This window comes from Zonotrichia albicollis, chromosome 1 (assembly GCF_047830755.1).
Source record: "Zonotrichia albicollis isolate bZonAlb1 chromosome 1, bZonAlb1.hap1, whole genome shotgun sequence".
Lineage (NCBI taxonomy): Eukaryota > Metazoa > Chordata > Aves > Passeriformes > Passerellidae > Zonotrichia > Zonotrichia albicollis.
The window spans coordinates 2,562,034-2,574,447 of record NC_133819.1 but is presented as its reverse complement, the minus strand read 5'-3'; the positions used below and the strand labels follow the sequence as shown (position 1 = coordinate 2,574,447).

The window sequence follows — 12,414 nt, the reverse complement described above, 5'->3', positions numbered from 1 at the left end:
ACCTATGGCCTGCTGCAATCATTAAAATGTATTTGGTTTAAATTTTTTTGAGTTTTTAAGATTGAGGCTGAGCAAGAGGCAGGATGACCCCAGGCTGGCAGCAGCCACGTTCTCATCCTGAGGGGGAATCAGGAATTCATTGCAGCAATCATTTTCCATGCATATTCTTCTGAGGGCTTATTTATACTCGCAAAAATAGTTTTCTTTTGTGGAGAGTTGTGAAATTAAATGTGAAATTGAAGAGGTGAAGGAACTGGAGGGATCCCTCAGCACGGCCATAAGGGTGAGGGGTCAGGGCAGTATAATGCTCCCACCATGGCGGGATATTTATTCTGTAAAGGTTATTTATTGTTATTTATTCACTGTATTTATTCTGCAAAGCTTATTTATGATGCTATTTATTCTCGTTATGTATTCTGTAAAGCCCCTTTGTGCTCCCCGAGCCGCGTTCAAAGAGGTGGGCAAGCAAATTCCCACTCCATTTGTATAGAGAGGGGAAAACACCGGAGGGAATCGAGCCGCTATTTCCAGGATTCAAACTCACTTACAGGCAATTACACTTCCCACAGGGGGAAAGCATGAGTTAAGAGTTGGATTTTTATTTATTTTTTTTTTTTTAACATTCATCATTTTAAACGCGGCAGCGGAGAAGCTCGCTCACGCCATGTCTAGCAAGGAGCGGAGCCCCCTTCCCCTCACGGCGCCACTTCCTTTCGCGCCCACCTCAGCAAAGCATGAGTTAAGAGCTGGATTTATTTTTCACACTATTACTATTATTAATTAATTAAACATTCATCATTTCCAACGCGGCACGGGGGAGGTCGCTCACGCCTTCCCTCACGGCACCGCCCCCCGGCCCCTCACGCAGAGGGCGGGAAAGCGCGGCGGGCAGGGCGAGCAGGGGGCGTGGCCTGGCGCGGCCATTGGGGCCGGGCGGGTAATGGCGGCCGGGGGCGGCGGCGCCGCCTGGCGGCGGGGCGGGGAGGCAGCGGGGGCTGAGGGGGCCGCGCCGTGAGGGGACAAAGCGCCGGAGCCGCCAGGTAAAACCCCGGGAGAAGGGAGCGATGGGGCGGGCTGGGAAGCGGCTGCGAGGAGAAGGAGGAGGGGATGGGCCGCGCTGACGGTGTCGAGCCAGGCTGCGCGTTCGCGGCAGGAACCGCTTCCCCTCAGAGCGAGTTTCCCCCGCCGCCGGGGTCGGGGCTGAGGCGGAGCCGCCCCGCTGTAATTGAAGCCCTGGGTGAGGAGGGAGGGACGGACGGACGGAGGGAGGGACTGCGGGGGCTCCTTCTGTGCTTTGTGTCCAGGTGGCGAGGCCGAGGGGCGGCCATGGGGGTGCAGGACCGGCCCCAGTGCTTCTTCGAGATAGAGATCAACAGGGAGCCAGGTAAGGCTTTTAAAGGGGCTTTTAAATCACGGGCTTGCCCGCATCGTGGGCCCAAGCCGCTAGCAGCGACTTTGGCCATTGATGCGTTATTTCTGAGTTACTTTTTAATAACTTCGGCTGTTTTCTGGGGTGCTGGATGCTCCTGGTTGCCCCTTGAGATCGATTTTTATTTGCACGCGTGAATATAAAGGTTCGGCAGGGCTGAGAAACGCAGTTCTGAAGGTAAAAAGCCGTCTGGTGATGTGTTATACCTTTTCTATTATATCTTTGTTATGCCACTTCTGTAAACTGAGGAAAACCGGGGCAGACTGAGCAGAGACTGGATATTTACTCCTATAAGTGTTTTAATGATGCAGTAATTAGAACTGGGAAGGAACTTAGGAGGTCATCTGGGCTAAATCTTTCCTTGTCCTGCTCAAAATGCGTCTTCTGAATGTAAAGGGAGAACCGGGCATTTAATCATAGAAGCACAGAACACCTCACCAGCTGGCCTGTATAAAAAAAATCCAATAATTAAAAGAAATCCATATTTTAACTCATATTTTCCCTACACAGGTGTAATGCCCAGAAGCAGTGGGCTGTGAGTTGTAATGCTGAACAGCAGCTTGGTTCCCTCTTGTGTTTTCCCCCCTCTCTGTAAAGATGGGAGTGGAGATTTTCTCACCCATCTCTTTGAACGAGCATTTATCAATGCATATTAGTTGTCTCGCACATACTCCGTGCTTTATCTTGCTACCACTTGTCTCTAGAAAAATGAATGTATGTGATGGCTTCATTAGGCTTTCACTTTCATTTTCTGCTTCAATGTTTCTCTGAAAACCTTTGAATTAAGAGCTTCTATCTCAGACATGAATTTCAGCCTCATTCAGATGCAACTGAAACCCTTTCAGTGTTTTATTTCCACCACAGTTTCAGAAGAGAGGCTCTGTTCTAACTTCAGAGACCTGATAGGGCATATCTATAAATCTGTTGCTGTTGGAACTCCTCTCTGAGTTATTTTGATTGGCACTGTGGTTTCTGAGCACTTCCAGTGAGGAGATAAGTGAGGATGTAAACGGAGTTTTAACGTGTTCAGGTGGAATTTAGTATGGAATGAGACAACTAAAGCTGTTTCAGGTTGGGTGGGTTTCCACTTAGGAATGGTAGCTTGATGGGATTGATTTAGAGCAAAGACAATTCATTCTCAATCTCATTTGCTGTTAATCTTTTTAGGTTTAGTGTGGGTTTGTTTGGTTTTTTGTTATGACTCCATCTGAAGGCTCTCTCCCCGTGCTGTTCCCTCTGCTCTCCCTGCACGGGTTGCTGCTCCCGTTTCATAATCTCCCTCCTGCCTCGTCCCCTCCTCAGCCTTGAGCTGTTCATCCCCAGTGAAAGTGGATTTGGTTTGGTGGCTGCTGGAGCTGGCAGGGAGGAATTGCAGCCTTGGTGCTCCTGGTGCTGCAGAGCTTGGCTCACCAGAGCTTTGGCTCTCTCTGTGTCTGTCTGCATTTATTTGCTTTCGAAAATAACAGGAATCTCCCAGCTGCACATCAAACTTGGAGCCCTGCTGGTGTTCATTCCACCTGACTCATGGCTTGGGTTTTTGCAGGAAAAATGCCAGTTTGTGAAATTAGTGCTGGGACTTGTGTGCTGTCTGCTCATGCTGCTTTCTTCTGGTGCCTGTTTATTAATTCACCACGCAGCTCTGGCTCAGGATTTAAGGATATATTTAAAAAGCTTCAATGTTGCTCTCTTAGCTTGAAGATGACCTTCAAAAGCTGAATCAAGTGGTAAATCAGAGCTTCCAGATGACACCGAGCACTAACTCTGAGATGTGCTCTCCTGCTGGCACTGGTGAGGGATTCATTTTAACTTTCACACTGCCAGCAGATTTCCAAATGAACATTTTGCTTATTTTGACTTCAATAAATAAGCTGATAAAAAAGCATATTGCATTTCAAGAGGAGTGGTGAAATGCATCACTTTTTTTGTTCAAATGTTCATTCAAATGAGCATTTTTGTTAACTTTTACACTGCCAGCAGATTTCCAAATGAGTATTTTGCTTATTTTGACTTAAATAAGCTGATAAAAAAGCTTATTGCATTTGAGGAGGAGTGGTGAAATGCATCACTTTTTATTTGTTCAAATGTTCATTCAAATGAACATTTTGCTTATTTTGACTTCAATAAATAAGCTGATAAAAAAGCTTATTGCATTTCAGGAGGGGTGGTGAAATGCATCACTTTTTTTGTTCAAATGTTCATTCTAATGAACATTTTTGTTAACTTTCACACTGCCAGCAGATTTCCAAATGAACATTTTGCTTATTTTGACTTTAGTAAATAAGCTGATAAAAAAGCTTATTGCATTTGAGGAGGAGTGGTGAAATGCATCACTTTTTATTTGTTAAAATATTCATTCAAATGAACATTTTGCTTATTTTGACTTTAGTAAATAAGCTGATAAAAAGGCTTATTGCATTTGAGGAGGAGTGGTGAAATGCATCACTTTTTTTGTTCAAATGTTCATTCAAATGAGCATTTGTGTTTACTTTTACACTGCCAGCAGATTTCCAAATGAACATTTTGCTTATTTTGACTTTAGTAAATAAGCTGATAAAAAAGCTTATTGCATTTGAGGAGGAGTGGTGAAATGCATCACTTTTTATTTGTTAAAATATTCATTCAAATGAACATTTTGCTTATTTTGACTTTAAAAAATAAGCTGATAAAAAAGCTTATTGCATTTCAGGAGTGGGCAGCAGAACAGCCCTGCATTTTGTTGCTAGCCAAGACAAAAGGCCTTTGCCCCACCTTGTGTGCCCTGAAAAGCTGCCCCAACATGTAGAGAGAAGGGGATGTGCCCCTTGCAGCATCTTTTTGCCTGCAGAACACAAAACTCTCCATTTTTACACTCTGCCAGTCCAAAAGCATTTTTAAAAAGCATTTTACCAGTCCCAAAGCTTTCCCCCCCCCCTGCAGCTGCCAGGCCTTGGCTCTGCCTGCCCAGGGTGTGCCAGGATACCTGGAGCAATTAAAAGTCAGCTCAGTTTTACTCTCATCAGATCCCTTGGAGAATGCAGGAGTGCAGCTCTGGTCTGGCTGTGCTTCCAGAAGCTTTGTTACAGCTTTTGTGTCCTTATTTTATTACAGCTCCACAACCTTGGAGTGAAACTCAGTGCCAGCTTGTACTTGCCTCTTCCAGTGGGGCAAACTTTGTTGGCTTGGTGGTTTTTAGAGCTAAATTTAGTCTGCTTTTAACTAAGTTGCCTGTTCAGCATTTTTTTGTAATGAATGCAGGTTGTGGCTCATAATTTTTAAAGGGCAAATGGAAAACAAATCAGGAAGAAGCATTTCTGCATTTCTTTTGATGGTGGCACAAATAGTGCTGCTCCTTTCTTTTGGGCCCAGTGAGTGTGCACACAGGATTAAAGTGCTTACAGTATTCCAAGAATTTTGGGATGGCAGCAGATGCCTGTTTCAATAATTCTGTCTTTACTGTGTGAGGCAAAATCTGTGTGAAGCTGCAGAATTCAGGTACCGTGGTCATTGGAACAGATGTCCCACCAGGATGTCACAGATGCAGTCTGGGCTGTGACCATCCAAAATCTTCTTCCCACTCCCTGACTGGTTTCCATCATGAAGTTTGGTAAATTTCTCAGAGTTTGGTAAATTTCTCAGTTTTGCTTTGTTTCATTCTTATTCATAAAATAATTTAATGTTTTTTCTCCTGTCTTCTGTTACTGGCTCATTGATTTGTTCCACTTGAGTTTCTTTCATTCCTGGGATGTGTCCCTTCCCAGAACAGCCTGGTTTTTCCTTATTTCTGTCTTTCTGGTCACTTTAGCCTGAAGTTTGATGCATTTTGGGATTTCAGCTGCTATGAATTTATGTGAAAGGAGCAACCTTGTAAAAATCATTCTCTTGTGCCTCCAGTAATAGCCCCAGTGATGCCTTGTGGGGTTTTTGTTAAATTCCTAAAGACAGAAACTGTTCTCAACTGGTTTCATATTAACTTTTAGTCTTTAGAAGGGAAAAAATTGTAGATTTGCAGAAAATAGAAGCCAGAACTTTGGCTGTCCATGAACCCACTGTGTGTGGGACAGCAGGAGCCAAGGGGATCCCATATGGAGAAAACATTTCTCAGGGGTGGGAAATGGAGATTTGAAAGGAATTGACTCAATAAAAATTTTATTCAGAATAACCACGTGGAATTGTCAGTGCAGGATGAAACACCCTGAGGTCTGGAACAAGTTGGATCAGTCAATAAAAGAAAAATTGATCAGCCTCTTCTCCAGCAGGCCAAGGGCAGCCTCTCACTTCCTGAAGTGAGAGGACTGAAATCAAAGTTTGGTTTTGTGCAGAATGCAGGGAATTTCAGGTGGTGTTTGTGAAGAATGGGCTTAGAGAGAAGTTTATGGAGTTTTTCCTTGCAAAGAGTGCAGGTGAGGCACAAAGGTGTTAACAAAATGTTCATGTAGCAGGGCATCCATTCTTCATACTCCTATTTTAAATTTTAAATAAAATCCATTCTTATTCCACACTAAGATTTTATTTCCTTGAAAACTGTAACCACATTTCTACTTTGAAGCAGCTTTTTTTAAATTCATATGCCTTAGCATTGACAAATTTAAGAATAAACAAATGAATAAAATTGAAATTGAGTCCTTTTAGTGAGCTGTTATTGAGACTTGTGTGCAAATGTGTCTGAGCCTTTGGGCCCTGGGCTGTGCATCATTGGCTCCCTGCCTGAACCCCTGCTTGCTCCTTCAGCAGGATATTCCTGCTGATAGGCTGGCAAATACCTCTGCTTTGGTTCACTCTTCAGAAATTGAGAAAAGATAAAATGCAGTTTTGAAAAACCAGGTTTGTTTTGGGAGTGTGTAGCTGAACTCAATAGCTGTGGGTTCAAACATCATAAAATGTAGCAAAGCATTTCCCATTACTTGGAAAATAACTTGAAACAATGTGTGTTTGCCTCCAAAGGGTTTTTTTCCAAAAGGTTAAGCAGCTAAATTAGAGGATTTACCCTTGAAACAATAAACATTTGAAATCAATGATTATTTTAATAAACTTTGCTTATTGCAGTATAGCATGGACATTCCTACCCTGATTAAGTACTAGCTCTTCCTCAGCTGGAAAATTGTTCAGGAGTTCAAAAACAAAAGAAAAAAACTCATCTTTTAGTTTGAAGACAGAGTTCTGAAATTGGATTATTTTTGGTCATTTTATTTTCTGGTTTCTCTAATTGGTACAGCTCGTTAGCTGCAGAGAGCACTTCATCAAATTTCCAACCAGATTTTATATAGGCATCACTTATATAATGCATCAATTAAATAATGTACATATTTCTTTCACCACTTACTCTGATTCTTTAAAAAAATAAGTTCAAAGCCTGCTTACAAATAATACTTTTATCAAATTATCATTTTATAAATAATGGGCAAGTGCAATCCCAGCAGTTTTTAGTTTAGCCTGGAGTTGGGGTGTCTGTGCTGTCATTTCTTGGTTAAAGCCAGCTCAGGGCTCTGGGTAGGTTTGTCAGCAGCTTTGCTTACTGGACTGACTTTGTAGCGATTTTTGTTTGTTTATTTTAATTTACTGTGCAAATATTGTGGTTATCACAGAGAGCTTGTTCCCTGATCACGTCACTGAACCTTTGCATGGGGAAATGAAGCTGAAAAAGCACAGAAATTGTCTGCACTGAAGGTGGATCATCTCAGAGGAGAGGTGTCTAAATCTGGGGTTATAACAGCATCTCAAATGCTTTTTTTATCTGTGTTATATCAGCATCTACCTCAGTTCCAAGTTTAAAATGAGATTTTTCTCTTTTTTTTTTTTGTGATGAGAGATAAGCCAAGAGAAAGATTTGTAGGTGCTAATCATACATACTTGTATTCTTTTTTTTGATCAGCAGCTGTTCTTTCTGCATCTTTGCCCAAGGTGTGAAAATGGGTTTGATCTTGCTGTGGCACATTTCATTGCCTGTTTGTCAGTGGCAAACACGAGCTCTCAGTGCTGATGGCATCCATGCAGTTGTAGGGAAATGCAGGCAGTAACCCAGCAGATGGATTCCCAGTGTGTGCTTTGCATCTGCTGGGGCTGCTCCAGGTTTTATCCAGCCCTCATCTCATAAACTGCATCTGTCATCTTTGGATCTTGCCTAGGTGTGCATTACAATTTGTAGGATTAAAGGATCAGGCTGGATGGGCATGGAGCAACCTGATGTAGTGCGAGGTGTCCCTGCACATGGAACTGGATGATTGAAGGTCCCTTCCAGCAGGGATCCTGTTGTAATCTTCACTGCAGTGTTCTCACCTCTCTGCTGGGGCTCTTCTCCATTCTCTGCATCACAGCCCCTCCTGTCTTCTCAGGGGCTCCTCCTGGGCTCTCAACCCACCCCTATTTATTTCAGTTACCTTCACAAGCTACAGCTGCTGCCCAGCCAAGGACCCTGCAGCTGCAGCTCGTTTGGAGCAACTCAGACCCACACAGGTCTTACACTACAACATATATTCAGGCCCCCACAGGATCCTTCTGTGATTTTATGAGCACCTGGCAGATTTGTTATTGACAAAGCACTGGTGAAAACACTGCTGGAAGTGATAAATGTCTCCTTCCATCTTCTGCCTTGTCAGCTGCAGGAACATCAGAGAGTTCTTCTGTCCGGTTTTCGGCTGTTTGGAGGGCCTGGAAAGGCCCGGGGTGGCCTTGGGGCAGCCCGCGTTTCAAAGGACCAGAAGAGGCTTCAGTTCTTTTCTCGGTCTCGGTGTTTATTAATTGTTTATCTAAAAGGTTTTCTCTCGGCCCGACAGAGCTCTGCTCAGCAGCCAGCCATGAGCACACTCCCCTCCCTCCGGGCGGTCACCTATCTTTATACCCAAAGTTACGTGTACAATATTTATCATTTTTCCCCAATACCTTTCACCCTTATTGACCAGTGCACTTTTAGTAATGACCAATCCCAAAGTGCCACCATCACCACAGAAGATGGAGGAGAAGAAGAAGAAGGAGGAGGACAGGACACGCCCCAATTCCTCCATCTTACTTCTCTAAACCCCCCTGTACAGAAATCCTAAACCCTGTGTTTCACTCTCTAATTAACTAATCCCTTCACCATTCACCCCGGTGAAACCCTCCTATCCTCATACAGGTGTCGTCTCCTGTGTAGGATCAAAGTCCAGCCACCAGACACTTCTGGAACATTCCAGGACTCCCGAGCCCCCCAAGGGTGCTCTCGGTGACTCGGCACCTCAGTCCTGAGCTGCTGAGATCCCACATTCTTCCAGTGGTGGTGCTGTCTGCTGGTGCTAAATGTGCTGGCTTTGCAGCAAAATCCTTCTACAATTTATGCCTCAGAGCACCAGTCCCTTCTGGAGGCTGCAGGGACTGACAGCCCTCAGTTCCTTGGCACTGGGCAGAGCAGGATGGGGCAGTGCCAGGTTTTTCCCTGGAAAGTGTCCTGGGTGACTTCACCAGAGAATGCAGAGACAGAGCTGGGGCTGTTCAGCCTGGAGAAGAGAAGGCTCCAGGGAGATCTCCCAGGAGCTGGAGAGGGACTCACATGTGAACTGAAGGGGGATGGGATTGTTAGTGTTCAAAACCACAAAATCACAGGGATTATATGCGTTGTTTTTATTCAGAGCTCTGGGAATCGGGGTGTATTCAACCCAAATCTGACTCCGACCATACATCCAAAATGATCATTACATCACTTTCATGTTAATTATTAAACTTATATTGTTCTATTGTATACATTAATTCAGCCCCTCTCTGAATTTCCAACAGAGTTTCTCACTATTCTTCATATGGTTATATGAAGATTACATTTAATTACTAAACAATCATCACATCTAACAATTATATAATTTATCATACTGCTTATGCAGGTGCAGTTGATCTGGGAAAGCACAAAGCCCAACATTTTAGATTCTATCTTTAACTTTTTCCAGGGTTCCACTGTCAGGATTATATGAGATATTAGGTAGAAATTCCTCCTTGGGAGGCTGCTGAGCCCTGGCACAGGTGCCCAGGGAATCTGTGGCTGCCCTTGGATCCCTGGGAGTGCCCAAGGCCAGGTTGGATGGGGCTGGGATAGTGAAAGGTGTCCCTGGATTAGCCTGGGACAGTGGCAGTGTCCCTGGAGCAGCCTGGGACAGTGGCAGTGTCCCTGGAGGGGCTGGGACAGTGGCAGTGTTCCTGGAGGATATGGGACAGTGGCAGTGTCCCTGGGACAGCAGAGGTGTCCCTGCCATGGCAGCAGAGCTGGCACTGGATGAATTTCCAAGTCCCTCCCACCCCAAACCATTTTGGCTTCTCTCCATAACTGACGTGGCTCTGAAGCTCTCGGTCACTGCTCAGTTTGTGCACAGAGAGTGGGAGTGGGATTTGTGTTCTCCTGAATTCCTGGGCTAGGATGGAAATTGGGAACTCTTCAACCAAACTGTCTGGTGTGTTGTGTTCCTTGTAGGAATGCTCAATCTCCCAGCTCATGTGGGATCTCAGCAGCTCAGGACTGAGGTGCCGAGTCACTGAGACCACCCTTGGGGGGCTCGGGAGTCCTGGAATGTTCCAGAAGTGTCTGGTGGCTGGACTTTGATCCTACACAGGAGACGACACCTGTATGAGGATAGGAGGGTTTCACCGGGGTGAATGGTGAAGGGATAAGTTAGAGAGTGAAACACAGGGTTTAGGATTTCTGTACAGGGGGGTTTAGAGAAGCAAGATGGAGGAATTGGGGCGTGTCCTGTCCTTCTTCTTCTTCTTCTTCTTCTTCTCCTCCATCTTCTGTGGTGATGGTGGCACTTTGGGATTGGTCATTACTAAAAGTGCACTGGGCAATAAGGGTGAAAGGTATTGGGGAAAAATGATAAATATTGTACACGTAACTATGGCTATAAAGATAGGTGACCGCCCGGAGGGAGGGGAGTGTGCTCATGGCTGGCTATTGGAATATGATCCCAATATAACCAGTTAGATGGCGCCTGGGCCAGTTCTGACCCTCGCTGCTGGGCCAAAGGCAGCACTGTGGTGTTTTACCCCAGAGATACCTTGGCTGGCGGAGAGTGCAGCGGGGCACAGACGCAAGTCCAGGCTTGTCAGGGACTCCGTTTACCTCAGGAGAGAGAGCTTCTGGCGATGGTGAAGAGAAAAAAGGAGTGGATTGTGCTGGAGGGTTGCCAGATGTTTATTCCATGGGTACAGAGGTCTGACCCGGAGCAACTGCTGCTAACAGAATGGAGGCCGCATGGTCTCGTTAACCTTTTAAGCTCAGGGCAGGGGAAGGGGAGGGGACAGGTGAGCCACCAACCAGGTGAAGGGGCAGGGTCTCAAGGGACTGGGGACACCTATACGGGCCAATGTCCCCCAGGCCTGAGGGACCAACCACACGACGCCTTGCTGGTATGTTAGCCTGATTGACAGGGCACACTCAGCGAGGGGCGAGGGGGAAGGGAGAAGGGATAGGCACACCTGGGAAGGGACCGGAAGTTTAAAACAGGACATTGCAACACACCGCAACAGCTGGCTGCTGAGCAGAGCTCTGTCGGAAGAGAGAAAATCTTTTAGATAAACAATTAATAAACACTGAGACTGAGAAAAGAACTGAAGCCTCTTCTGTTCCTTTGAAACGCGGGCTGCCCCAAGGCCACCCCGGGCCTTTCCAGGCCCTCCAAACAGCCGGGAATCGGACAAGCTCAGAGCGCTTTCACACCTGCAAGCAGCCTTTGTGTCCGTGCTGGTTGCAGAGGTGCTGTTTTCTTGCTGAGGGGGGCATATGTGGCCCGAAGTTCAGAGTCCTGCTCGCTGAGGGCGAAAGGCTGACGCCCCTCTGCAATTCCTGGCCAGCGCCCTTCGGCGTCTGAGGGCCTCAGGCTGTGCTGGCTGCGGACTGGCTCACACCGCTGGGATTGGGGAGGAACGGAGCTGACCATTTCCCGGGGGTTAAACATCGGTTTATTGAAGGTGATGCCGGATCCAAACATGGGGAAACCAACCGGGAAAAAGTTTTTTCCATAGGGGATGAAACAGGATTATAAAGGAGGGGGGTGGGTACAGGCGGAACCAATCGGGAAAGGTGAGGGGATGAACTTCACAGAACTGACACTCCATGGAGACCAATAATCAAAAGGTAAAGGAGGTGTCCTGGGACCCCAGCCAACCACCATCTCCAGAGAGGAGAAGGTTCTCGAAACCTGGGAGGAGAAGGGGGTGATTGACTGGGCCCAGGGAGGAAACAACTTTCACTTATAAGGGAAACCAGGGGAGGAGCAATTACACATCAGCAACTATGAATAGCGGTTACTATGGCAACTTAGCTGACAGGCTAGCAGTGGCGGGAAAAACTGGGGGAACGAAACCATTTTACACATAATAGGGGAGAACAATACATAAATTGGGGGAATAACACAAGAAACTTAACAACACACTACAACACTGTTTGATATTCTTGATTTCTTCATTCTTTGGACTCTCTCTGCCATTTTCATTTTCATTTCAGTTTCATTTCCCTGCTGTGGTGATGAATGCTCAGAGAACATTCTTGCTGCACTCAATGAGATTCAGACCTTCCAGCAGCTCAAGGCATCTTGAATCTTTATCTCATTTTATATAATGCTGTTATTTTATTTCTTCCTTTCTGAACCAACAATTCACCATCTTATAATTACATATATTTGGCCAGAGCCTTAAAATCGAATGCAGTTTCTTAGGAGCCTCTCAATTTTTTTTTTTTTTAAGTATTGAATGAAATACATTTGAACTTTCTTTTTTAAAGGAAAGAGAAGTTATTCCTGGAGTTGTTACTTTTTAAAATGAAGTTTTACCAATGTGCACCACTAGAGTGTAGTGCTCATTGCCAGATGCTCTCCTTGTAATTCCAACACTGAGGATTATTTTACAACCTGCAGACATAGCAATTTTGTCTTTATTAATTATATATTTTTAAAAGATTTCATACATTTGGTCATGGATTTTTTTTTATTACTTTACATCCCACTATCTTGGAAAATAAAATAGAAAATGTAAATCGGTTTTAAAACCAATTTTTATTC

General features: G+C 45.1%; 1 protein-coding gene across 6 annotated transcripts in view; it reads left to right on the top strand.

Moving 5' to 3' along the window:
* Positions 1-892: 892 nt before the first annotated feature.
* The window catches only part of NKTR (natural killer cell triggering receptor), a 52,216-nt gene continuing 40,694 nt past the window's right edge, over positions 893-12,414 (top strand). For all 6 annotated transcript variants that reach the window (XM_074541916.1, XM_074541859.1, XM_074541810.1 and 3 more), the window contains exons 1-2: positions 893-1,040; positions 1,305-1,384. In XM_074541916.1, coding sequence (XP_074398017.1) covers positions 1,327-1,384 — 58 coding nt within the window. In that variant the 5' untranslated portion in view covers positions 893-1,040; positions 1,305-1,326. The remainder of the gene's footprint in view (positions 1,041-1,304; positions 1,385-12,414) is intronic.